Here is a 26,528-nt window from a genome sequence, read left to right as displayed (position 1 = left end):
TGTCATAAATGTGAGCTGATTACCAAGTATCCAAATTGCAATCACATGACCATAGGGGGTAGCACAACAGTCATAACTTCAAGGATGGGACTTAAGTTACTTTTTCCAAGGCCATGGTAACTTTGAACTGTAGTTAAACGGTTTTAAGTCAACAACTACTTGTAGCAATATAAGCATATTCAGAAGACCTTCTTGGTGGACCATTGTTTATGGTGTAGCATTTTCTAGTAATGCTGTTCTGGCATGCAGCTTGATTGTTAACTTGTTTAATCAGAATTTAAGTTCAGATATTATATTTCAGTCCAATTGCTTTAAAATGGAAGGAAAAGATTCTCACTCCATCTTCAGTGAAGATGGAGGAGGACAATGGTGCAAGTGTGAATCCAAGGTCCTTGTACTCTTATTTCATTTGAACTAGGAAAGTTTTATTTCCGTGGTGTCTTGCCTTCTCTTTGCTTGTAACTTTCAGCTTGCATAATATTGTTGTAGGTTGTAAGTGTCAGAAACTATCTTTCTCTGTGGCACTGATCCAATGTTTCTCTTTTAATCTTAAAGTAGCCCTGCTTCGTGGCAACCACTGTTTATCTAAAATGAACCTGACAGAACTTTAAATCACCTGATCTCCATAGGTAGAGGGTAGAATATGAACTGTGCAGGTTATTATATTTACAAATCTGTAAAAGTATATTATTTAATTTTGTTTAGGAATATGAAGCACGGATAGGAAAATTGTGTAAACCACCCCAAGCAACAAGGCGTAGACATTTTGAATTTGAGCCACTTTCAACCACTGCTCTTATTCTGGAGGATCGACCATCGTAAGTCCCTGTGGATTCTTTTTACAAGTGTTTCACTGTCAAATCAAAAAGTAAGCTGAGGTAGATACTCAGGTATATTATGCTTGGATTGTAGCACACAGTGCCTCCCCTTTCCAACAATAATAAAACTTATTTTTTTTATAAAGGTATATGCAGTGGGAATAATTATATACATACATACATACATACATACATACATACATACATACATACATGCCATTCCATAGTTCATATTAGGAAAACTAAAACCTATCTTAATAGGAACTACAAAAAAGTATCTTAACTTTAATAAGTATCAATTGGGAAAAAAACTTTTTAGCTAACCATCATGTTCTAATCTGTAGTCTGTTTGAGTAAAATCTAATACTGCTTTACTTTTAAACTTAAACCATTTAAAAATCTAAGTGGATACAACTTTACTACATAAAATGTTAATGTTAGCATATATCTGAGGAACTGTACTTTGTACAATTGACCATGCTGCTGAAAATAATCCTGTTTCTAAAGCAACTGGTAATGCTTTCTTTGGAACTCTGATTTTGAAGCAAAGCTTTGAAATATAATACTAAGATTAAATAATAAAACCGGCTTTTTTATCACTTGAAAATAATTAGCGTCTACTCTGCATGGAGTTGATAATTCAAACTGATTCGGTGAAGTAACTTGTTGCTTGTTTATTTTTAATTTATTTAGAAGATTTACATGTCGAAGATCTATATGTTAAGGATTCAGAGTGTTTGATATTTTGCATATATCAAGAGTCCTTTTGGCTAAAGTCAAGTGTGAAGGTTAGACTATTTGGGTTGATAAAGAAGTAAACAATGAAACGTTTATAGAATAACACTTAATGAAGCATGAAGCTGCTACTAAGAGTAGAAATAGACACTTGGGTGATTTATACTTTGCTCTTTCAGCATTAATGAGGGTAACATACTTGGAACGATTTTTTTAGGGACCAGAGCATGCAAATTTGCAGCTGTCTATTTGCAGGTTGCAAGTACTACTTGTCCACATATGTAATGCTGTCAATTTCCCCTTGTAGATAGCTTTTTTTATCCTCTAATCAGCTTTTTTCTCAAATCATTCCTATCGCTAATTAGAGTAGCAACAGAACATTTTCTAAAATCCTTGAACATTTCTTTTAAGTTTAGTTTGGGAGGATATTATGACTTCAGGGAAGGAGTGAATTATTTGAGTGATTGGAGTAGGAGTTAGATGAAAAGCAACTTATTGGAGCTGCAGGGCTCGGGTAGTGAATTATTTTATAGCAAGGAAGGAGAGAAGGATGTCAGAATGGATAAATAAAGTTTGTGTGGAAGAGGTATGGCCCTATTTTTTTATTTTATTTTTTGAATGCTTTGGAATAGGTACAGTTCTCAAATATATGAACAGTTGAATAATGAAAACAGTGACGTTGTATAGTACACTGGAGAATAATTATATTATATCTCAGGGGTCTATTCCTTTGGGTTTCATGGAACCATTATCTTTTTGGTTTTATTTCCCCACATACTTGCATTGGTATATTTTTCCCATGTTCTCCTCAGAACCGATGATGGGATACGTTTATATTTTCAGCACTCTTATTCAGTAATTTCAGATCTCTTTCAGATAGAGCAATAATAATCCTGTATCATTTCATATTACCCTTCAAATATCCTTGGTCCAAATTTGTTTGACGTTCACCTTCCACTGAATCTAGAAACTGAACTGTTTTAGCGTAAAACCATTTAGTTCAGGCTGTAATTTGTTCCATTACTTGCTCCTAAAACATTAGTTATATGTTTTTATGTAAATTATTTGTGATAACCTGTAAAAGGAAGGATCTGTTGGGAAAATATACCATTCAAGTATTCAATTTTTTAAATGTATGGAACATGTAACAAGACTTTAATTTGATTAATCTATACAGTACTTAAAATTCTTTTCAGGAACCTTCCTGCAAAATCTACAGAGGAGGCTTTACGTCACAGACAAGAATACGACGAAATGGTGGCAGAAGCAAAAAAGAGAGGTATGTCTGATCTAATATATTTAGTCCATTATGTAATTTATCAGATTTAACCAAACTATAAAAACTGGCTTGTTACAGAGGCACTCTCCTGTTTATGTTCTTCAAATAAAGTTAAAACCGCATTCTTCCAAGTCTTACGGGATATTTTTACTACTTCAGGACCATGTGTACGCTACAAAGAAAAATTTATAAACCAGAAAATTTAATTTCCATGATTGATTAATTGACTGTTTCATATTTAAACTGAAACTTGAATTATAATTACTCAGTGAGTGTAAACATTCATAAACTAAGATATAGGTAAAGTGTTTTAAAAACATGTGTTTTCTCATGTGCATACAGAGACACAATATATCATTATTTATTTGCATTCTGCCTTTATTATTTTTACAAATAACTCAAGACAGCGAACATATCCTTCTTTCTCCTGTTTTCCCCACAACAACATCCCTATGTGGTGAGTTGGGCTGGTCCAAGGTCACGCAAATAACTACAGTAGATAAATCATATCTATTTGCAGATTATCCTGGAAGAATTTGTAGCATGACTTTTATAAATTTATACACACACACACCGCACATTGAACAAGTAAATTATGCAGTGTATTAATATGGACATGAAGATGGACATGAAGACATTTCCATTTTTCTATCCACAATAATCTTTTTCAGAATAGCATTCCATAGATCCTTTTTGAAGGCAAAACATAGCCATCTCTTTCCATGAATGAACTTCTTTTGCACAGTGTGCATTGTTTGTGTACCTGAAATGTTTGTTGTTTGATGTATTATAAATGTAAGTATTAAATTACTTCATGATTTGATCTTTGACTCTCTGTCAAGCTGATCATCTTTGATGACAAACCAAAGGTGCTACTTAAAACACACACACACCTTTATATATATGAAAGAGATTGTTTATTATATATGCTTCCCAGAACTGCTCAGATTCATTTGGCTGAAATGGAAAAACTATAGAAATTAAATGAATGAATGAATGAATGTTTCTTTCTAGCAGCAAGATGTTTGCTACATGAAAGAAGCATAAACCATCATACAAAATATAGCACATTTGGCACATGCTATTATGTTAAACACCTTTAGTTAGTATTTCCAGTATTTCCGTCCCAAGTATGCTACTAAACCAGATTCATTCCATCCCTTATTTTAGTGGGCTTGATCTGTAGAAAATTATGTTGTATTTAATCATACAGAGAACTCTTATCTTTAATACCACAAATATTTCAAAAATTGTAAAACAGAACATAAAACAACTATTGTTGATTGCCGCATATTTTCAGGTGGAAGTTTCCAAGGTGGAAGTTTCCAAGATTGTGATTATTCTATTTCATCTTTATATTTAAGTATAATATACTTATATATTTAAGTACAGTTGTGGTTCAGAGTATAGTAATATTCTGATGGGTCAAGAAACAAAGTTGTAAATTATTTTTAAATTAATTTTTTTAATTTTGAGGGCATTTTTAAGATTCTGAGAGACCAAGAGGCAGCATTTTATTTTGATTTTCCCTTTTTTGTTCGCTGAAGTCATGGCTAGGAGAATATGGGGAACTATTGAAATAATTGTTTCCATTATATTGTAACAGATTATTTTTGCTAATTTGAAGAAATAATACTGATCCACTCAGTTTGAAATACTAAATTAAGTTACGTATGAGGGATGGGGACCCCACCATTGCTGAAACCTATGACAATTGTCCCATTCTTTAAAAATCATTAGATCTTTCTTCTATGTTTTTTCTCATTTTGTATCCCTATAGTTATATACAATTATTTTGATAGGACAATGCCTCATGATATGAAGTGGATTCTAATCTAATCTAAGAAAACTTATTTTAAATAAAAGCAGTATTGCTCTCCAGGGGCACCAGCGTGCCCATAGTAGTTTTCCTTGACATCCGTCAGACTCTGTGTCTTGATGCGTAAAAAAGTGACATCAGAATTTACTATGATTATGTAGATTTTCAAAGTCACAAAATGGTGACTGTAAGATATGAGTAAAATACTGCATCTTTAGAAATGTAACATTCTTGGAAATGTTCTCATTTTATTCCAGATCATGCCACCTGACCATTCCAGGTGTTATGGAGCTATTCCCCCCCCCCAATCAAATCTTCCAAAATAAGGAAGTGATTTATGGTATTCCAAATCTACTTCTAGAAAACAGCTGGACACCACTCTTGGGACTGCCCAATAGGAAAAAAACCATAACATTCTAGAATTCCCCAGGATGCTACTTTTCTGGAGATGGAAGACTTTGCACATATCTGTTTACTTTTTCTGATGTTGAAAAAAGAGCTGCAACAGTGTAATAAATACATTCATTCCTGTAATCAGAATTATCTCTGCTATGAGCTGCTTTACATAAGCAGATATATATTTTATAAGCATTTATATTTAAGAGACCCGTATCCTTTAATTATCTAATATTTGTTTTAAACATGGCTTTTTGATGTCACATTGCAATTAAAATTCTGAATTTAATAGAAATTAAAGAAGCTCACCGAAGGAAGAAAATAATGAAAGAACGCTTCAAACAAGAGGAGAATATTGCTAGTGCTATGGTGATTTGGGTCAATGAAATTCTGCCTAATTGGGAGAGCATGTAAGTGTAGAATACTTGGTAAAACAAGATTGATGCAAACTTCTGCGTGTTTCCTTTCTGTTCTCTGCTGTACTTTTAATTCATCACAACATAGAATTACCTTCGCTTGTATCTGCTATTCTATTTTTTAAATTCAGAAATCACATATTAAGAGAGCAGTGCCATCTTATAAGATCAGGCAATATTATACTCGCAGGAAGCACTACTAGTAAATTTCATTAAAAGATCTCTGGCTTCTTATATGAAGCTAAAGTTTACTGCTGTATTTAATGCTAGGGTATTTCTAGCAGTGCTCAAACGATTGCATTTACCCTATTTTTACTTCTCTGTCTTTATAGGCGTTCTACAAGGCGCGTGCGAGAATTATGGTGGCAAGGATTACCTCCAAGCGTTCGTGGAAGGGTTTGGAGTCTTGCTGTAGGAAATGAATTGAATATCACTCCTGGTATGTTTGAAGCATATAATAGTTTCAAGTGATATTCTGCAATATCTTGGTTGTCTTGAGTGTATGATGGTGTGCATTTTGCCCAGGAATAATGGCATTATTAGGTGTCACACTTCAAAGGTGGTCACCACCTTTAAAGTGCTCCATGGCATGGGACCTGGGTATTTGCGGGACCGCCTTCTGCCGCCGACAGCCTCCCACCGACCAGTACGCTCCCAAAGAGAGGGACTCCTCAGGGTGCCATCAGTCAGGCAATGTCAGCTGGCGACCCCCAGGGGGAGGGCCTTCTCTGTGGCAGCTCCTGCTCTCTGGAACGATTTGCCCCCGGAGATACGAAGGATATCGGATCTCCGGGTTTTTCGCCGTGTCCTAAAAACTTTTCTTTTCCAAGCAGGGCTGGCGTGAACCCCCCCCCCCTTTTATTTAGCCTTTTTAGCCTTTTAAATTGTCAAATGGGTTTTAGTTTCAAATGTTTTAAATTTTGGGCCACAGTTATATAATTCTTTTAAAATTTTAAATTTTGTATTGGTGTGTGTTTTAGTTCTAGCTGTGCACTGCCCTGAGTTCACGAGGAGAAGGGCGGGATTCAAATTGAATAAAATAAATAAATAAATAAATAAATAACCTAGTGCTCCCCTTATAAATGATGAGATTATGCGGCACTCAGATCCCTGTCTTAAATTGAAGCGCTTTCTTTAAAGATAATAAGGCTGAATGAAAAAAATCCAGAGTTTTTGAACTATTCTACAAGTTAAACTTATGTGGTGGTTGACTAACATTTCTTTAGCTAGTAATAATCTATAATATTTTAAATGTTAGCTGTAAACAACTTAGAAATAATGTGAAGTTAATAGAAGTGTGAATTATTTGTGAAGTCTTAACAAACTAATTTTCTTTTTAGTTTGAATGGTTAATTTCTGAACAGATTATCAAAGGTTTTTCTATATTAGTGCTCCCTTGCACCACTTCTGGCTTAGGATCAATATCATTGTAATTAAGTAAATGTAGACAGATTTTCCCCAGAAGGAAGAAACTACTAAAAGGACATTAAATGGTGTGTGTGTGGTGTGAAAGAGAGAGAGAGGGAGGGGGGAGGGGGAGGGAAGCTTATTTTTAATAGCTGCAGTTGTGATTCAGTGACTAGAAAGGTGATGACCAGGTTGTTTGAGCCAAACAATGATAATCAACAGTTTCTCATCAAACTTTAATTAGGTGTCAAATGGTGTATCATTGAATTAGATCCTGGGCTTTCTACTCTTCATTTTTATTAATGACTTAGATATATCACATTTGCAGTTAATACAAGACTTGATGGTAAAGTTAATACTGTAGCTCACAAGAGCAAAATTCAAAATGTCCTTGACTCATCAGAAAGATGAACTAGAAGTAACAGAATAATATTTAATGGAGATAGATGCACAGTTTTCCAGTTAGGGAATAGAATGCGCAATCGAATGCGTAAGAAATGAGGATTATCTGACATGATAAATGAGAGCAGACTATTTGAATTGTAGTTGATTGTAAAATGAATGTGACTCAGCAATGTGACAATGCTTCTAAGAAGGCAAATTCAATTTTAGGGTCTACAAATCTACTTTCAAAATCATGGGAAGCAATCATTCCATTTAGCTTTGGATTGTTCAACCCTTTCTGTTGGCATGAGTAGGATAGGCTTGTCTTAGGAGGACAGAATGGTTCCTCAGGTAACCTGGACCTAGGCCATAAGGCAGTGGTTCTCAATCTTCCTAATGCCGCAACCCTTTAATACAGTTCCTCATGTTATGGTGACCCCAATCATAAAATTATTCCTAAAACCATTGAAAATATGTGTTTTCCGATGGTCTTAGGCGACCCCTGTGAAAGGGTCGTTGGACCCCCAAAGGGGTCGCGAACCACAGGTTGAGAACCACTGCCATAAGGGCTTTAATGGTCATAACCAATACCTTGAACTGTACTTGGAAGCAGACTAGTAGACCAGAAGTTCACAGGGCAGAGTTGTAATATGTGTCAGGTACAAGAAACCAGGAATCAAGTTTGTTTAAATGAGTACAATGTTATTCCATGGTAGCTCTCTTCAAGAATTTGAATTAGTAACAATCAAAACAAATTGGCAGATTTCAGTCAACGGAATTCAAGGAGGGCTGAACTTAGATCTCTTACGGTTACAGATGAACTCCAAATTACATACTTGATTCCTTCCTCAGGCTCGGTCTGGTCATTTTCTATGTCACTGGCCATCCTAGAGGCCCCAAAGACTGCTTTCAGTGCCACACTTTGTACCACCTGAAGCTTCTGAATGAACGACAAGGGTAGCCTCCTGTACATCCCAATCCAGTAGTCCAGGTGAAAAATGACCAGGACTTGAGTAACTGATTACAGGGAGTCATGATCCAGGAAAGGTCAAAACTGGTGTACAAACTGGAGCAGTGCAAAAGCTCTCCTGGTCATGCCTGCCACTTGCTCGTCGGGCAGGAGATGTGACTCGAGGAGAACCCCTAGGTCAGTGATGGCTAACCTTTTTGCTGTCGCATGCCAAAAGCGGGGGAGGGGGTCACGCGTGCGTGCCACACCCATAATTCAATGTGCCCCACCCCCTCGCGCATGACCCCCCTGCTTTTGGCAAGTGATGGCCCGGTGGGCCCGTTTTTCACCCTCCCCAGGCTCCAGAGGCTTTCTAGGAGCCGGGAGAGGGTGAAAACAGCCTTCCCCATACACACCCCCAGAAGCGCTCCGGAGGCTGGAAACGGCCCGTTTGCCGACTTCCAGTGGGACTGGAAGGCCCGTTTTTTGCTCTCCCCAGCCTCCAGAGGCTTTCTAGGAGCCTGGGGAGAACAAAAACGGCCTCCCCTCCCCCTCCCCCCCGAGGCCGTAGAAAGGTTCTGGAGCTGAGCTAGGGCACTCACGTGCCCACCGATATGGCTCCGCGTGCCACAGGTTCGCCATCACGGCCCTAGGTTGAGATGGGGTAGTGCAACCCTATCTCAGTATGGGCTGTTGCCTAACAACTGCAACTAGACTACCGGAACTGCCATCACTAAGTGGTACAAACAGGTGACATTTCGCCTAACCATCATTTTGCTTAGGGATAGAAATTTCAGTCCCAGTTAGGGTTGTTAAGTAAGGACCACCTGTATGTATATGCATATTCATGATAACAAAAGCATATATTTGTCACTTTGTATTCTCTTTTTACCCTTTGGTGAGTAGAGTGAATCTAATCACTGAGGTTAGAAGTTCCTAAATCAATAAACTGAGACTTCCATTAGTCAATTTATAAAAGTTCTGATTTTTTTAAAAAAAAATCAGTAAATTAATACTGGAATGGAAATTATACGGTTCAATTTGCAAAATCGTAAATTTGTTTTTTGACTACATTTTGCTGTGTTTTGCAGAACTCTATGAAATCTTCTTATCTAGAGCCAAGGAACGATGGAAGATTTTTGGAGAGACAGGCACTGAAAATGATACAGAAGGTATTTTGAAATGGCTGCTCATATCGTTTCACAATGCATGATATACTGTTCGTAGTGTTTATTATACCGTAAAGACACTTTCAGGGATTTTAACAATATAATTTCCCAACAGAACCATTTAGCAGACAATTGTGTGTTTCATACTTACTTAAAGGGAAAGTCAGAGAGAAAAATTCTAGAAATGTTATGTACCGTGTTTCCCTAAAAATAAGACCCTGTCTTATATTTTTTTGAGCCCTGAAATAAGCGCTTGGCCTTATTGTCATGCGCTCAAAAGCCCGATTGGGCTTATTATCAGGGGATGTCTTATTTTATGGAAAACAAGGTAGAAGGTCACATTTGGGACTCTAGGCTCTCTACTACAATTCTGAATTATCAGTGTCATGTGAAACTGGATGTGCTCAACCCTGTGTTAGAAGATCTTTGTTTTACATTACAACTTCATAGCTATTGTTGTTATAAGCTTCATAATGCCCTTCCGAAAAAACAGCCTGGCTATATAACTTAGTAAAAGTCTGATTTTATAAGCCATGCTAATTTTTTCTGCTAAGTTCACTTTTTATGTCCAGTCAGTTTTGCTCCTTTCTTCTTCTGACTATTACAAAATTGAGGAAAAAGATGATACTTTTTGATACAAGATCTTAACTAACCCTGTCATCCGCTAAATGGCTGTATGGTATACATATCCCTAACACACTTATGAATCTTAATGACATGCAGTCCTCATTCAGCAGCTATTCAGAGTTATTACGCTGCCGAATGAGGAAGCTTGTGACAGGTCCTCATAGTTGCAGCATTCCCGCAGCTCACATGATCACAATTCGGACGCTTGGCAGCCATCTTGGAATTATAACATTGCAGCATCCTTCGGTCACATAATCCATCATCATCTTCAGCCTTCACTGCTGGCTTCCAATGAGCAGAGTCAATGGGGGAGCCAGCAGGAGGCCACAAATGGCAATCACACGATGTTACTCCTAATGGCCCTGCAGGCTAAATCTAACAATAGCAACCGGAACTGCCATCATAAGTCGGTGCAGCCACATCACATTGCACTTTATAGTCGTGTCAATCAACAACAGAGTTCCAATTAACCGTCGTTAATCGAGGATTACCTGAAGATATTTTTCAAAAACAGTGCCAGGGTAGGAAAATTAAGTTTGCTGTTATGGAAACCTCATAATGAACAGCTTGTATATTTGGTATAGGGAGAAGAAAAGCAACAGAGCTGAGTCATAGCTGGTTATGCAGAAAAAAATGGTTTAATTAACTAAAGTAAAATGCCTCCCTGGTGTCAACGCTCAAATTTACTCTGGAGAAGGAAGGAAGAGTAGGGAACAGTCAAGAAGGGATAAGAGATAGGTGAAAAGACAAAAATAAAAAAAGAATGAGATGTAAACATAGAGAAAAAACATTGAGCCAAAAATTCAGATAGAGGAAAGCTACTGAAAATGACAAATGTGTACAATGCAGCATTTCACAAAGGCAAGAATGTGGATTCATAAGAACATGAATGAAGCTAGGAGAAATTCAGGTCCGCTCTTGGAAAATACACCTAATGCAGAGTTCCAAAATTTAGTGTTCTAAAATGTTTAAAAAATGCCAGTTTAAAAATATTTTCACAGCAGCAAAAGAAGTTTAAAAAAAAAAGGCTCCCTTCAGGTAGAAAGCAAAAATGGCTAAATTTGGTTCCAGATTCAAGGTATTTGGTTTTGTCAGGAGAGGAGAGGCATGCTGTAGTCCTAACTAAATTATGTTGTGGAGAAGTTTGAATAAGCAAGTCCATGATTTATGGAGCCTCCGGAAATTCAGGTTTAGGACAGCGTTCTCCATGTTAGGAAAGGGTGACTACTGCTTATTGTAGAATAGGAAGAATGGAGTCACACAAAATGGAGCTTTGGAGGAAGCAGGGAAATGGGAGAACTCTGATAATACCATTCCTTATATTTTGCTGTGGAAATAATGTTCTTCAGTACAATGGTATGTCAGTCATTACTAAAGTTTAAAGTAGATGTAACATAACAGAAATATTGAAACAATTGAAATGCTATGAATGCTTTTTACTTGAATATTGAAGTAGCTTGTGTTGAAATTGCTACCCTGTTCCTTCTTTTGTTTTTTAATTAGCATTCCCTTTGGAATACAGGTAGTCCTCAACTTGTGACAAGTCACTTAGCGATCAGAATTATAACAGATGTCTCCCTGGGTATAGTTATGACCTGGATTTGAAGTTCTGACAATTGGGAGGGGGGTGGACTGCAGTCACATGACCACTTGATGCACTGGGCAACTGGCCACATTTATGACTGTTAGCAGTGTTCCAGTCACATGACTGTGCTTTACAATGGATTTGCTGGAAACCAACATCAATGTCCAGTTTTTGGCAAAACCACAACTATGGTTTTGAGCCAAGAGCTCTGGTGGTGCAGTGGTTAGAATGCAAGTATCGCAGGCTAATTTTGTGGGCCGCCATCAGTTCGATCTTTACCGGCTCAAGGTTGACTCAGTCCTCCATCCTTCCGAGGTCGGTAAAATGAGGACCCAGATTGTTGGGGGCAATATGCTGACTCTGTAAACTGCTTAGAGAAGGCTGTAAAGCACTGTGAAGTGGTATATAAGTCTTAAGTGCTATTGCTATTGATTTATTTTAACGACCATGGTGATGGCAGGACCCATTACGTAATCCAAGGAGTACCCGTATGTCTGTGATTGATTTAAGGAAACTTGCAAACTGTGTATCAAAGCAACATAATCGTGTATTACTGGGAATCAGTCTACAGACATGTATAAATCTGCAGGTTTACTCTCTCTAGATGCTGGAGCATCACTTGCTGACCGAGAAGCTAGCTTGGAGCTAATAAAATTGGATATATCCCGCACATTTCCATCCCTTTATATTTTTCAGAAGGTAATATTTATTGATTATGCTTTGAGATTACACTGCTTTTAAAATAATGGTTGCTAAAAGCAAGAATTTTGTCGTTGGAAGACTTTTCTGTTATGGTTTAATGCAGTCAATAATTTCCATCTCCATTAAGAGGGGCTTAACTAGGATAAAGATAGTTATAAAATATGTACAGTTTGTCTATATTATAAACACTCTTGCAAGCTGAAGTATGGCAGAAAGGTTGATGTATGCATTTCTGTAGAACTGCAGCTGTTATGTGTTGAGCGTTTTAAAAGCCTATACAAAAAGAATAACGCAAGCAAATTACAAATTGTTTGGGAGTAGAACATCTGTGTTGTATTTTTCAATCAAAATACACTTGGCGAGAAAATTTACATTTTCATTTTCAAAGTTGTGTGAAGGAAAGAATTCAACTCCAGTGTGTACATGGTGAAAATGGTTATAAAACCATTTTTTAAAAGTGTATTTCTCTTTTGTTTGTACATAACTTAGTCTTCTGGTACTGGTATTATGCTCCTCAAAATGTTGATACTACAATTCCATCTCTTTATTACAGAGTAATAAATAAAATAGTAGGATCATCTGATTAGTGTCTCATTGTGAAATTGAAACTGCTCAATGTTTTACAATAGTGTTTCCCAACCTTGACAACTTTAAAATGTGTGTGGGCTTCAGCTCAACAAAACCCTTAGCAATGACTGTCAACCGTCCCGTTGACATATGCAGCAACATTATTTTACCAAGAGTATAACTTTACTGATAGATCCATATGGGCACAGAAGAAGTGAAGCTAGCTCTGAGGTTTTTGTGCGAAAATCAGCATAGTTAATTTCCCCATTTGGGCCACCCATTGTCCAATATTGCCCACCAATCCAACATGTTCTTTTTATTTTGGGAAAACAGTCTGCGCCTTTGGAAGGTTCCCATCGCACGGCCTTGAAGTATCGGGATTTTATCAGGTTGCAAACGGCTCACATACATTCCTTACCTTTCTCCCAGCTCCCAATACATTCCAAGCATTCTCTCTCCCCTCCCTTCATTTCTGTTGTCAAGTTGCCTTTACAATGGCTGTTTTGACTAGGAAATTTTGATAATCGAAGTCTACACACTTTAAAGTTGCTGATGTTGGGAAACAGTTTTGCAGTGAAGTCCTACGACTAGTCTGGGAACAAGGCTGGCCTATCTTGCTCAGGCAGGTGACAGTTCTGAGCCTCAGTATTTCCCTTCATGTTCAGTCAACCTGCACTTTGAAACGATCATTTATCAATATGAAAGCTCATTTCCCCTTCCTGTTTGGATTACAAAATGCTAAAACATAATCTTTGGATTTGAAGCCTTCTTGGTTTCATCATTACTAAACACATACCATTATGACTGCATCACTTTTATTAAATTGCAAATTATTTCAATCATGTTTATTGCTTGTAATTATTATTGCCTTGTCCCTAAATTAATATGTCATAAGAGAATGGACATATTGGATTTCTTCTTTTTAATACAACTGCTTTTTAAATGCAGTAGCCTTCTAGTGAAAATGATGAGAGGAGAACAGATTATTGAATGTATTATCCTGGACCAATAGCTCTAATGACCTAATGTAATTCATAATACTGATTACAATTATTTTCTATATTAATATTTGTAAAGTACCTGGCGTATACTAGGATTGAGGAGGTAGAAAAAATGCCCAAATTAATGGGTAAAGCGTCTCCATAAGGAATAAATTTTGTTACCATACAAAACAATCCTTCCTCACATAGATGCTAATCGCCAAGCTTCTGGCAGTGGGTAGCTTTTTCAGACATACCTTACATATATTCTACTTTGCACTGGTTAGCTTCCTGACTGCCACATTTGTATTAATTGAAATTTTTGAACATTTTCATATAGAATGTATTGTATTCATAGATCTGTCTAGGCAGGAATACCAGCTTTACAATACAAAATTTAGAAAATGGAATGTCCTGTCACAAAAGTAGAGTATAAAGCATTCCTGTCTTTGCTGAAGTTGAACCTACTATGTATTTTTCTTGAAAAATAACAGCGATCAACATTCAAGATCATTAATTCATACACATAAGAGTTATAATGATATTTTAGAAGTAATTTTGATGACATGAATGCTGGTTGATAAAAAGTTGGTATTAATAGTTATATAATGTGTATGTGTATATATATATATATATATATATATACATTCAGTGTGATTATTCTATGCAGGTGTTTTTTTTTCTTGATTTAAAATAACCTTTATCATATATCTCCATTTTTAAATTTCAGTTTTTAACCTTCACTTTTTCAATTTACTGTTTCTATTTTAGGGTGGCCCTTATCATGACCTCTTGCACAGTGTCTTGGGAGCATATACATGTTACAGACCTGATGTAGGATATGTAAGTATTTGTACAGTGTTGTCAATCTTTCAACAACAATGACAATAATAAAGTAGAATGATTGTGGAAAAGAAAGCAAAGGTAGTATTAATAATAATCAAAGTTCTTGATGCAATCCCAAACTATCTGAAGCACAACTTGAGTACCATGGGCATTGACAAAAATCACAATCAGTCAGTTGCAAAAGGCAGCTTTACTTGGATCAGTTTATATCCTGTGACAATACTTTTAACACCATCAAACAACATCTTCCTATCTCAAATCCCTAGAAAGGATTTGATAGGTGGATTAAAATGCCAAAACCAGTCTAAACATTTGGCTGACTCTGCGACTAACTATAATAATGATAATAAGGTATTAAATTTGTATGCTTTCCAACTCTCAACAGCCTGGGTATTTCACAACAATGAAATAGAAATCACAATAAAATCAAAGCTTCCGTAATTTATTATATTGATATATATGATCATTGATATGGTTATAAACATATGCTTTATAAACTGAGTCAATTATCACAAACTTAGCCTTTTGACCCCAAAAGGGAAAACATGTTCTGTTACACTTTGTTTCCATAGTTGAAATTCAATTCTGTTGCTGTCTAGGGAATTCTGAGAGTTGAAGTCCACTCCTCTTAAAGTTGCTGAATTTGAGAAACTGGTGTAACTATTCTGCTGTAAGGTATTTCATATCAAAGGGTGATCTTCCTAATACTGTAACTCCTTGTATAGTCACTAGGAATACAGAAGAGATATCCCCAGCAAATATAAATATCTCAAGGTATCTAGAGATATCCTAGATATCTCGAGATACTTCTTGGTAAACATGTACAGGATTGTACTACTTTAAAGTGACACTCTAGACCAGGGGTGTCAAACTCGCACCATCACGGCGGTGTCACATGACGTATCGGGACTGTTTTCCCCTTTGCTAAACCGGGCGTGGCCAGTGCGTGACACATCTGGCCTGCAGGCTGGGAGTTTGACAGGCCTGCTCTAGACCAGGGGTGTCAAACTCGATTTCATTGAGGGCCACATCAGGGTTGTGTTTGACCTTGGGGGGCCTAGCGGGCATGGCCAGGGTGTGCATGGTCAGCTTGATGTCCTGCAGCCCTCTGCCAGTGAAAACGGAGTCCTCTTGCAAGTGGCCGTCGCAGCCGAAAATGGCCGTGTGCAGCCCTTGCGAACTCCATTTTCGCTGGCAGAGGCACCGCAGGCCAGCCCTTCACTGTTTCCAGGGCTGCCCCGCGGGCCAGATCTAAGCACCCTGCAAGCCGGATCCAGCTCGCGGGTCCTGGAGTTTGACTCCCCTGCTTTAGACAAATGGAAAGTAGAAAGATATTGCTGAGAATCATTGTATGTATAGAATGTATTCATTCACCCACCTATATTTCCTTCCATTCTTCTATACATGCTTAGAAACATGTACCAAATGTTAGCTATCTAAAATAAAATATTGAGCATCTTTAACTCCCGATGGGCATATTTTTTTCTATATGCATAATCACGGTTATTTTTAGACTAAAGTATAATTCAGCAAGTAAATGAATGAAAAAAGGAGTATCTGGTTCAGAATAAGCTGCCCATCTTATTGTCATAATTTGGTAAAATTCCAGTTTTCAAAAATACTAAAACTTCAGCCGTAGCATAAAAACGAGTCTTTTACTTGGTATACTCAAAACTTGTTTGTCTGTCTGTCTGTCTGTCTGTTTGTGTGTTAAAGGTCCAGGGAATGTCTTTCATTGCCGCGGTTCTCATACTTAATCTGGAGGAGGCAGATGCTTTTATTGCCTTTGCAAACCTTTTGAACAAGCCATGCCAGCTAGCCTTTTTTCGTGTGGATCATAGCATGGTATGTGCCCGTATTATGACATTTTACTATTATTTGACTTGATTTCTTCTTACCGCAAAATGTTCATGGACAAATAAGTAGATGTTCCTATTGAAGTCAGTGGCATTCCTAGTTTTCGAAACACCAAAGCTTTATATACATCCTTATAGCTAACAGGTATTTGCACCCAAGGAGCTTTGCCAGCAGCAAATACATCAGTAGAACGTGTTGTCCCGTTGCAGAAGTGTTGCATTTTTCAGAATCTGCACATTCTATTTTCAGTTCCTCTAGTTTTCTCTGACATAATGGTAATCCTTGCAGTCTTTTTGCCTTTTGGACAAAGAGAAAGCAAGAAGGAAATAATACTCTGATTACTTATGCCTAGTAACACATGTCTTAGATACACTAGGGTTGGATTACTGTAACAAAGTCCTCATTGGGTTACCTTTCAGAAAACACTTCAGAAGTTGCAGTTCTTCTAAAGAACGTTGCTGCCAGGAAAATATTGGGCATATTCTTGCATTGTTCCACTAGCTGCCAATATGTTTGGTCCAGAATATCTAACGTTTCCTACTATACCAGAAGTGGGGGTACTTGTGCCTCTCCAGTTGTTACTGAATTACATGCTGGGGAATTCTGGGAGTGGAAGTCCACTCATTGTAAAGTTGCCAAGGTTGAGAAACACTATCTTAGAACCTTCTCTGTCTACCTACAATATAGAGTGGAAAGGGTGACGAAATTAGATCATTTTTGGTATTTGCACCAGTATTGTACGACATTGCACCTGGTGAAACTCTGGTGGTCTGGCCTCTGGTTATGTTTTGCCCTTAGTGAAGATAGTGTCGTATGGGGAGGCTTCATTTGATCTGTTGTGCTAAAGTTTGTTACTAAGTCATCTTTGTGTATTTTTATAATTTTATTGTATTTTTAATGTAGTGCATGTTATACGGTGTTTAGATTATTTTAAAGGGTATGCAGCCACATTTATTGTTGTTGTTTTCTCCCTAAAATATTTTAGTTTGTTTTTCAGTTGAATTGTACAGCTGTTACGATGTTAGATTACAGATGGACAAAATTCTGAAGTGATTTGTCTTGATCTGATTTCTTTACAGCTCAAAAACCTGGCAATTTTAACAGGGGTGTATAGACTTATATTCACTGTATCTATGAACAGTGTTTACTACTACAGGTAGCCCTGAATTTACAACAGTTTAGTGACCATTCAAAATTACAACGACACTGAAAAAAATGACTTATGACCATTTTTCACACTTATGACCATTGCAGCATCCCCATGGTCAGATGATTTACGTTTGGATGCCTGACAACTGGTTCATATTTATGACGGTTGCAGCATCCCGGGGTCATGTGATCACCTTTTGCGACCTTCTGGCAAGGAAAGTCAATGGAGAAGCCAGATTCACTTAACAACCGGGTTACTAATTTAACAACTGCAGTGATTCGCTTAACAAATGTGGCAAGAAAAGTTGTAAAATGGGATAAAACTTACTTAACAAATTTCTCACTTGGCAACATAAATTCTGGGCTCAGTTGTACTTGTAAGTCGAGGACTGCCTGTATCTCTGTAAGTGTTTCTCAACTTTGGCAACTTTAAGATGTGGACTTCAACTCCCAAAATTCCCCAGCGAGCAATCTTAAATTTGTCAAGGATGGGAAACACTGGCCTACATTGCAAGGGTAATTAAAAGCTGGAGTCATTCACCCTGAGTGTTTGAATATCAGATAAATTATTTCTCAACTGCATAATCTGCTGTACAGTAATCGCAATTTCACTTAAAGATTTACTATTTAAGTAAGGCATACTCTACTCTGCAAGCTAATGTATAATTCTGCAGAAGTTTCAGTTTTGTATGTTTTCCTGAATTTTGTATTTTTCTCCCCTTTCTTTGCAGATGCTGAAGTACTTTGCAGCATTTGAAGTATTTTTTGAGGAAAACCTGCCTAAACTGTTTCATCATTTTAAATCCTATAATCTTACCCCCGACATATACTTGATAGATTGGTACGTTGAAAACTTAATGGTCACATCATGCCACAGTGATAAACTTTCAAGTGAAGTTAAATACAAGCCAGATTTTAACAGGCATTCTGGGATTCCTTGTGACTGAAGGTGAAAGTTCGTTCTCCAAGCTTGTGGGTTGGTTTCTAAACATTTTGTTACCAGCTAGGTAACATCTTCTTTTTTTAAAAAAGTTTTTTATTAGTAGTTCAAAATTAAAAATATTGGACATAGATATGACATCACTGGTCCCAAGCATCTTCCAACACTTTAAATTAATACATAATATACTAATCATAATATAATAATATATTCTTTAGACCTTATACGTTATTTAAACATAGTATAATAATAATTTATACCTTATTCCTATACAATTATACATATCTATACCTACATGTACCTATCTATACAATTCACATACATATTCATCTATAATAACATATATGATTCTAGTCTAAAACACTATGCATTTGTCTCGGCTATCCTCCTTTTATCTACATTCATAGAATTTTGCCCAGATTTTATAGTACAATGTTTTGCTTTTATCCTTGAGTTCCAAGATGAGTATCCATTTCTGCGCAGTTGAAAATTTATAGTAGTATTTCCTCTTCAGTTGTGGTGTCTTTTTCTTTCCACTTCTGCGCAAAGGCTATCCGTGCCACTGTAAGTATATGCAGTAATAGATAATTTATGTCTTTCTTGTATTTGCCCTCTGTCATTCCCAAAAGAAAAAAATTATTTATTTATTTATTTATTAGTCGCATTTCTATGCCGCCCAACTCCCTAGGGATTCTGGGCGGCTTACAGCAAAAAAACAATGAACAATCTCCCATAAAATTTTTTTAAAAGAACATTAAAAACCCATACACTCCATTCCATGGCCGGTTTGACCAAAATTCCGGTTTGACTTCTATGTTTATTAATAAAATTTCTTCCAACCAACTCTTTATCAGATTCCAATATTTTTTTGCCTTTGGGCATTCCCACCACATATGATAGAAGTTCCCCGGAGCCACCTCACACTTCCAACATGCCGAAGAATTTCCCTTATTGATTCATGCTAATCTTGTGGGGGGAGGTGCCACCTATAAAACATCTTATGTAAATTTTCCTTACACGAAGTTGCTAATGTGATTTTTAAATTTTTTTTGCCATAGAGTCTGCCAATTGTCCAAATCGATACTATGACCAAAATATTTACTCCAAATTATCATTGTTTCTTTGACTTGTTTCTCAGGCTAGGTAACATCTTCAGTGGAGTTTAGGGGATGTCGGTGTCGAGTGTTCCACTGAAGACGTTACCTATCCTGGTAACAAAACATTCGGAAACCAACCCACAAGTTTGGAGTGCAAACCTTCACCCTCATCCTACACCTGAGCTACAGATATTCGCCATTATTGCAATCCTTGTGATTGGTTAAGGATATCTGGTTAGGAGAACAGAAGTAACTGTAACACGTATGCATAAGGCACAGAGGAGTAAACAAGAGAATGGGATTTAACTGGTAGATGGCTTATTGAAGTTTAAACCATGGGTTTAACCTTCAATTGCTTATTAAAACAAAAATAGTTTTCTGCCTGGCCAAATAAGGTTGGTAAATATGAGAAAAGGAGAATAAACGGTGTTTCACCTAACTAGTTTATGAGCTAAATTTTGTCACTAAAAATAAATTCCTGGATTGAACTGCATCCCAAAGAAAAATCTGCTTCTTACAATATTATGTGTTCACATTCTGCTATGAACACTATTGTAGCACCAAACACAGCAGGCAATTTTTTAAAAATGCGGTACTGAAATCTAGTCAGTGGATACAATGGGTTTTTATCTAAATAGAATACATATCCACTTATTAAATTGGCTTTTCTTTTTGGAGTCTTAAGAGTTAGTGTTGACTTTAGGCAACTGGACAAGTCCCTGCCATTTTCTTGACAAGATTTCAGAAGGAGTTTGTCAGTGCCTTCTTCCTAGGGTTAAGAGAGACTGGCCCACAGTCACTCGGTTGGCTTTGTGCTGATGGCAGGATGAGAACTGGTATCTTAACCGCTACACCAAACTGGCTTTCTAATCTTCATATTACAGCACTTCGCTTGGAATGTAGGAGGTACACTTGGAAGTGGAGAGAGAGTTGTTGCAAATGAAACGTCTACTGGTGTTTCGTTCCTTAACTCAGATGGTTTATCTAGATTAAATAATCACTGATAGTGCAAGAGAAATTAGAGGGTGTGGTGTTTTGCCCTCACATGCCTGATTCTTTTTTATTTCAAAATACAGGATCTTCACCCTGTACAGCAAGTCACTACCCCTTGATTTGGCCTGTCGAGTTTGGGATGTCTTTTGTAGAGATGGAGAAGAATTTTTGTTCAGAACTGGATTAGGAATCCTTAGGTTATATGAAGATATTCTCCTGCAGATGGACTTTATTCATATAGCACAGTTTCTAACAAAGCTACCAGAAGATATCACATCGGAGAAGCTCTTCTCGTGCATTACATCTATTCAGATGCAGAATAGTAACAAAAAATGGGCTCAGGTAAGTACTAACTATATGTAACGGATAAACGTTTAATTTTATTAGAAAGCAACTCTCAATTTAAAAGATGCAGCCACGAACAGAGATGGAGATTAACCTTGTCTAGGAAAATAAGGCTTTACTGTTGCTGAATGAAGGTGGTTGCTTTAGGAATAGCATTCTTGGAATGGACACCACCACTGACAAGGCCTTAAACTCTCTGGCCACCTGCCACATACATGTAGTCCTTGATTTACAACTACAGTTTGGACCAGAATTTCCGTTGCTAAGCAAGGCAATTGCTGAGTCAATTTTATGACTTTTTTTTTGCTATCATTAAATGAACCACTGCAGTTGTTAAGTGAATCATGCAGTCGTTAAGAGAATCCAGCTTCCCCCCCATTGACTTTGCTTGTCAGAAGCCAGCTGGGAAGGACACACATGGTGATAACCCTGGCATGCTGCAACCATCCTAAGTGCCTAGCAATTGCCAGGTGCCCAAATTTTGATCACTTGTCTGTGGGAATGATGCAGTGGTTGTTAAGTGGGAGAAGTGGTTGTAAGTAACTTTTTTTCAGTGCCATTGTAACTTTGAAGAGTTGCTAAGTGACTGTTTGTAAATCAAGGATTGCTGAGACATCTGAAAAGCATTTATTGAAAATATTGCCTATAGACAGGGACATGCAGATAGCGTTTTAAGAACTGCTGAAACCATGAAGGACTTTAATGATTAAAACCTGCACTGTGAGTTCAGTTGCTGTAGTTGAGGCAATATGATTTTATATAGTCCCAGATAGTTTAATAACTGTAATTTGGAAAAGAGTTTGTATATGTCACATCACCTTAATCTGAAAATTATCAGCAAATTGGTGAAAGTAGACTTTCATTGTCCATGCAGTTCCTTTCTCTAGAGCAGGGGTGGGAAACTGTGGCCCTTTTACAACCTGTGGACTTCAACCCCCAGAATTCCTGAGACAGCTTGACAGGAATTCTGGGAGTTGAAGTCCACAGGTTGTAAAAGGGCCACAGTTGCCCACCCCTGCTCTAGAAAGAAGTGTGTAAGAGATTACTTGTGTCTTAGGTGATACAATGAACACTCACAGGCTGTGTACTTAAGTTAGGGGAGCTGCAGTCCTGGATAAGAAGTGCCAATGAACCATCCCCCAAGAATCATTTATCTAGACCAGGGGTCCCCAACCCTTGGGCTGTGGTCTCCTGCTGGGCCACGGCCCATTCAAAACCAGGCTGCACAAGTGGTGAGCAAGTGCATGTGCACCTCCACTTCCACAAGTAGCAGGCACTCGTGCGAAACTTGTTGTGCTCACGGTAGGCACTTACGCAGAACCATCCCTTCTCTCACCCTGCTGGGCCACCGTGGCCCATTCAGAACCGGGCCATGCAAGTGGTGGGAGTGTGTGTGTGCACGGGGGGACTTTACTTGTGCAAGTGGCGAGCACTCGTGCGCAAAGCTCCATTTGTGCAAGTGCAAATGGAGCTGTGTATGCTGATGCGCGCTCCTGCCACTCACACAGAACCATCCCCCAGGACGCCTAGCCGGAAGGTTTGGGGACCACTGGTCTAGATTGAGTTGATTGTTTCTCATTGTTGATTGATCTATCATTTCCAGAACCAGATGTAAAAACAATACGAAAATTATTTCAACACAGAGATACAGAAATAAATATGTTAGATGCAGTCCTTGCATCCCTGCTGTCAGGGATTTTCTAACTTTCAGAAATTTAACAAGTTATCATAGTTGCATTTTTTTCAAAGAACATGCTATGATCATGATACTGCTGATTATAAGGCTTCCTAGATGGTTTATTGAAATTTAGTTGAAATTGTTATTACTTTGGATACATTAGAGCTGATTATTCTTATATTAGCATATACTCCTTAAACCCTCCTTACGCTACTATATGTTGAAATCAGTTGGGTTTGGGTCTTAAGTTACTCATGATTAACTAAATCATGACTGACTGAGTGAGTGGATTCCTTAATCTATCACATAAAGGCTTGTTATTTGGTTCTCTGTTTATAATTAATTATTATAAAACTAATATTGAGCTGTTGAAAAATAGGGGTAAGGGAATGATGGAAAGTAAACGGTTATGATTTACGACAGATGAGGAAACCTTGCAGAAATGGCTAATTTTTATAAATGTTAAAAAGGACTGAAGTTGTGGCCCATTTTTAAGTTTTATTTTAAAAACTGGTTTTCAGGTGTTTGCCTCATTAATGAAGGATAGCAAAGAAGGAGACAGGAACCATAGTCCAGCACTAAAAAGCTAACTTCCAAGTTCAATTGGAAAAACCACTTGGTTGTGAAAGAATTCTTCTAAAACATCTTCTCAGTGAAAACCACTAAAAACGGCTTCAGAGACCGAAGAAGAAACAGTATTGACTGAACGCAGTGGTGGAATTTGACGGTCCTTATCCTGCTGCCAGTATTAAAGACCTCTTTTGTGAGAAGATTGCTTTTCACAGGAAGCAGAACAATAAAGTATGAAACTGAGAAAGTGGCTATCGCATATTTAATATTTAAAGTTGAACGCAATAACATTTGTAATAACTTTTGTTGGTACTTAAAATTTTGAGGGATACCTTTTTTATGATTACCACAAAGGCACTTTTGGGGGCAGGGCTGGTGTTTTAAAGTAAGGCCCCAGAAACTGCTACCTGAACCAAACGTTTTGGTACAAATACCTCCAAAATTACAGATGAAATCCTTAGGACCAAATCAGGTTTTGTTTTGGTGTACAGGCTTGCCCAGGAACAGGAGGCTTTTACGCGTGTCTTACAAAACTCCTTTTAAACCGCAGTTTCGCTTTCCAACTAAGGGAACGCATGTAAGCGAATACTGCATGCAATTTTGCTATGGAGCCTTTGGCAAATAAGTCTTTTGGCTGAAAGGTGGCAGTAACTGTGGGCTTAGGTAAGCAGCCAAGGGGGTGTTCAGCGTTTTACATTTTGAAGTACTTTGCTTACAGGAAAATTGGTTTCTAATCCATAAAAATCATATGAATTTTTTTTTAAATCAAAGTGACTTATACTTGATAAACACTAGTATAATTAATAAGCTAGTGATAACCCTTTTGCACATTTTACGCAATGTTCATGTTGCAAGTTTTGAGTCCCTGTATATTAAAGTGTTTTCTCATTTAAATTTAAAGTTGATTACTGCAGTGTGTACAATAACGAGTACCCAAAACGCATATTGTTAGTCCATATCTTCTCTTTTAATGTCAGCATCGAATACTGTAAAGGCAACATGTGGAAGGTCAAACTTCCTTCACACTCCAAAACGTTTTAAAATGGCTTTTGAACTGAGGGGGATGGAAAGGATACCTCTTAATCTCTCCGAGCAGCTAATGCTTGTTCTTTCTAAGTCCGTTTTGATAGTATTAATGTAAATAAAATTGCCTTTCCTTTTTTTTTTCTTTGTACCTGGTCCTTGTATGTGCAAATGAAGTCAAAATTTATCATTGCATTAAAAAGTAAGTGAGACTGCTTTGGTTGTCAAGTGTTTAAAAAGTTGCAGAGCCTATTTTAAAGATTTGGTTACAGTATATTGTAATATTTATGTTGCTATCAAATGTAAACCACACTTCAATATTACTTATTACAACTTTCAAGTTGAAGTTCAAATGTCTGCTTTTTCCCCCCTCTTATGTATTTACTTGCTCCGGTGTATGTCCTTTTCTTGGGTTCTCTTGTACAGTTTTCTTACTTTTCAAGTACAGTATACACATGTATATAAATTGTAAATAGAAGGAATTTAGCCTTCGTTCAAAACTACTAGTAACAATTCCTATGTAAATAAACTTGTAAGCAGAATGAATACTGTCTTCATTTCAGTTTGTTCAACCGTCATGTATATCGGAGAATCTTCTGTAGGTTCCCCAATGATCTGCTTCAGTAGTCACTCCTAGGCCCATCCAGACATGAGCGCTAAAGTCTTTTTCAAAGTTAGGCTTTTTAATGAAAGATTATGGTTTGTATCTTCTCAAAGAACTACCACTGGCTGTTACGCCTACGTCTCCAAATGGATGGGGATCCTATGATATTATACAGATTGCTGAACTGCAGCCACTGGCCATACTGGTTGAGGCAATGGGAGTTGTGATTCAGCAGCATCCTCATATATAAACCACATTCCTTTGCATATGAAACAGAGCTAGATACGAAGAATTCAGGATACCAATCTTAGCTGTCCCTTAAACTGATTATAAACCTAAAGGGATGGAGAACAATGCCCTTATCACAGTAAATGAACAGAAGTTCCTACACCAGTAGATGCTGTCTTCTGTTTTTAGCTGACGGTTATCATTTTGCAGCGTCAAACAATAGCAGAGTTTGGGTTTCTTAGATAAGGCAGCCTTAACAGAGCTACTTCAAAGATGGGTACAAATTATTCAGTTCGATGCAAGGGAATAGTGCCCAAAGTGTTATCCTTCCCCTGAGCCTGAAATCAACTATTATCACTGCATGGCAGCATAATGAAGCAAAAAGCTTTACTTCTTTTAATCACTACACTCTATTTTAAAGAGTTGTAAGTCGATTCGCAGACTACCTACATTGTCTGAGCTGTGACGTCACTAAATGAGCTCTGCTAACTTGCAGACGATCTGTATTGTCAGCCATGCTAAAGCTTGTATTATTCTGGGCAAGCTCAAAAATTGTGCATATGTCAGCATTTTTTGCACATGTCAGATTGTGCATGAGGAAATAATTTCTTTGGAAGCTTCTGTGATTAGGGGCAGACCAGCACCAGAGTTGGTTATAAGATGGACCGCTTTACAGGTAATCCTCAACTTATGCCCATGATAGATCCCCAAATTTCTATTGGTAAGTTGTGAATTTTGTCCCCATTTTACAATCTTTCTTGCCACAATTATTAAGTGAATCACCGCAGTTGGTAAGTTAGTAACATGGTTGTTAAGTGAATCTCGCTTCCCCATTGCTTGCTTGTCGGAAAGTCACAAAAGGTGATCACATGACCCCGGGACACTGCAACCGTCATAAATATGAATCAGTTTCCACGCATCCAAATTTTGATCATGCGACCGTGCACGCACTACAACAATCATGCTCATAAGTCACTTTCTTTTAGCACCATAGTAACTTAGTCACTAAATAAATGGTAAATTGAGAACTACCCATATAAATGTTTTACATAAATCACTACAACCGTCATAAATATGAGTTTCCAAGCATCCAAATTTTGATCACGTGATCATGTGGACTGCAACAAGTGCAAAGTGTAAAACAATGCTCCTAAGTCTCTTTTTTTTTTTAGTGCCATTGTAACTTTGAATAGTCAATAGTTGTAAATTGAGGACTACCCATATAAATGTTTTAGGTAAATCTTGCGGTCTGTCTGGAGCATTTGATTATAATTCCCCTTTCAGATCTGTTCATCTTGAACAACTGCCTGTTTACGTCGGTCATTGCAGTCCGGCATTTTGAGGCTTAAACGTTTCAATACTTTT

The 26,528-nt window shown here is 37.4% G+C and overlaps 1 protein-coding gene across 2 annotated transcripts in view; it reads left to right on the top strand.

The window, feature by feature from the left end:
• The window catches only part of TBC1D12 (TBC1 domain family member 12), a 53,655-nt gene extending 28,778 nt beyond the window's left edge, over positions 1 to 24,877 (top strand). For both annotated transcript variants that reach the window (XM_060683020.2, XM_060683021.2), the window contains 11 exons: positions 706 to 818; positions 2,750 to 2,832; positions 5,340 to 5,457; positions 5,796 to 5,902; positions 9,295 to 9,375; positions 12,189 to 12,283; positions 14,605 to 14,676; positions 16,396 to 16,524; positions 18,417 to 18,526; positions 20,799 to 21,057; positions 23,260 to 24,877. In XM_060683020.2, the coding sequence (XP_060539003.2) occupies positions 706 to 818; positions 2,750 to 2,832; positions 5,340 to 5,457; positions 5,796 to 5,902; positions 9,295 to 9,375; positions 12,189 to 12,283; positions 14,605 to 14,676; positions 16,396 to 16,524; positions 18,417 to 18,526; positions 20,799 to 21,057; positions 23,260 to 23,328 (1,236 nt within the window). In that variant the 3' untranslated portion in view covers positions 23,329 to 24,877. The remainder of the gene's footprint in view (positions 1 to 705; positions 819 to 2,749; positions 2,833 to 5,339; positions 5,458 to 5,795; positions 5,903 to 9,294; positions 9,376 to 12,188; positions 12,284 to 14,604; positions 14,677 to 16,395; positions 16,525 to 18,416; positions 18,527 to 20,798; positions 21,058 to 23,259) is intronic.
• The last annotated feature ends 1,651 nt before the right edge of the window (positions 24,878 to 26,528 follow it).

The sequence above is a fragment of the Pantherophis guttatus genome, chromosome 6, assembly GCF_059756535.1.
Source record: "Pantherophis guttatus breed Tessera chromosome 6, ASM5975653v1, whole genome shotgun sequence".
Lineage (NCBI taxonomy): Eukaryota > Metazoa > Chordata > Lepidosauria > Squamata > Colubridae > Pantherophis > Pantherophis guttatus.
This window is presented reverse-complemented; position numbering and strand designations above follow the sequence as displayed.